Here is a 1,553-nt window from a genome sequence, read left to right on the forward strand (position 1 = left end):
TCACCATCATCATTTAACGTCCATTTTCCATGCTGGCATGGGTTGGACAGTTTGACTGGGCTGGCATACTGGAAGGCTGCACCAGGCTCCAGTCTCATTTGGCACGGTTTCTATGGCTGGATGCCCTTCCTAACGCCAACCACTTTACAGAGTGTAATGGGTGCTTTTATGTGCCACCAATACAAGTGCCATTTGCGTGACACCAGTATCTGCCATGACTACGATTTCACTTGGCTCGATGGATCATTTGTCATTGCCTCCGTGCGGCCCAATGCTTGAAATGTGCTCTTTTATGTGCCACCAGCACAGCTGTTAGGTACACGACACCTGCATTAGCCACATTGCTTCCATAAGGCCCAACACTCAAAAGGTGATATTTCACTGGCATGGGCGCCAGTTGCGTAACACCAGTCTCTGCTACGACTAGGATTTCATTTGCCCTGATGGGTCTTTTTCTCAAGCACCGCTTATTGCCATATAATGTGTCACTTAATTACAGGTAAATTAAATGTCATTGTTCCTGTATCTGTCTGTTGGTTTAGTCAGGTAGTCTTGTTAGGGGCTGCATCTGTCTCAGTCTCTCTCTCTCTTTGTTTCTTCTATTTGTCTATCTATCTATCTATCTATCTATCTATCTCTCTGTCTATCTATCTCTCTGTCTATCTATCTATCTATCTATCTATCTATCTATCTATCTCTCTGTCTATCTATATATCTATCTATCTATCTGTCTGTCTTTCTCTATATATGTCTGCCTGTCTATCCCTGCCTGTCTCTCCTTGCCTGTCTCTGTCTCTCTCTGTTTTCCTCTCCCCACACCATCTTTACATCACCACCACCACTGTCTTTTCCTTACAATGTCTTTGTCTCCCTCAGCTGATTGGTTAAGGTGAGAGGAAGAAAGTGAGAGGGTGGGGCTAGTGATAGACAGAGAGATAGCGATAGATATAGACATGAGAGAAAAAAAAATTCTTTTCTACTCTAGGCACAAGGCCTGAAAATTTTGGGGAAGGGGCCAGTTGATTAGATCGACCCCAGTATGCAGCTGGTACTTGATTTATTGACCTTAAAAGGATGAAAGGCAAAGTCGGCCTTGGCGGAATTTGAACTCGGAACATAAAGACAGACAAAGTATCACTAAGCATTTCGACCAGGATGCTAACGATTCTGCTCCCTCACAGCCTTAGAGAATAAAAAATTGTAACGTGATTTTTATTATGTTAAAATTGTACAACCTTTAACCCTTTTGATACCAACCTGGCTGAGACCACTTCTGGCTCTGTAGTACAAATGTCTTGTTTTTATAAGTTCTGAATTAAAATCTTCCACCAAACCTTAGTCACAATTTATGTTCCTAACACTAGCTTAATGACAACTAAGTTACTTTACTAAATTCTTTGTTATATTTAAAGTAATTGAAAGAAACACAGAGCATCTCAACAGAAATACGGTAATGAAAGGGTTAAGAAAATTAATCAGCAGAAGACATGAGAGAAGGAGACTTTTAAAGTGGTCCCTTTATATGCTAGAAATAACAGCCTCAATTTCCTTCA

At 41.1% G+C, this 1,553-nt stretch overlaps 1 protein-coding gene across 1 annotated transcript in view; it reads left to right on the forward strand.

Annotated features, from left to right (window-relative positions):
* LOC106873668 (ferrochelatase, mitochondrial) overlaps positions 1 to 1,553 on the forward strand; it is an 18,664-nt gene that overhangs the window by 8,426 nt on the left and 8,685 nt on the right. Inside the window, exon 5 of the mRNA XM_052977718.1 lies at positions 877 to 889. Within this exon, the coding sequence (XP_052833678.1) occupies positions 877 to 889 (13 nt within the window). The remainder of the gene's footprint in view (positions 1 to 876; positions 890 to 1,553) is intronic.

This window comes from Octopus bimaculoides, chromosome 28 (assembly GCF_001194135.2).
Source record: "Octopus bimaculoides isolate UCB-OBI-ISO-001 chromosome 28, ASM119413v2, whole genome shotgun sequence".
NCBI lineage: Eukaryota > Metazoa > Mollusca > Cephalopoda > Octopoda > Octopodidae > Octopus > Octopus bimaculoides.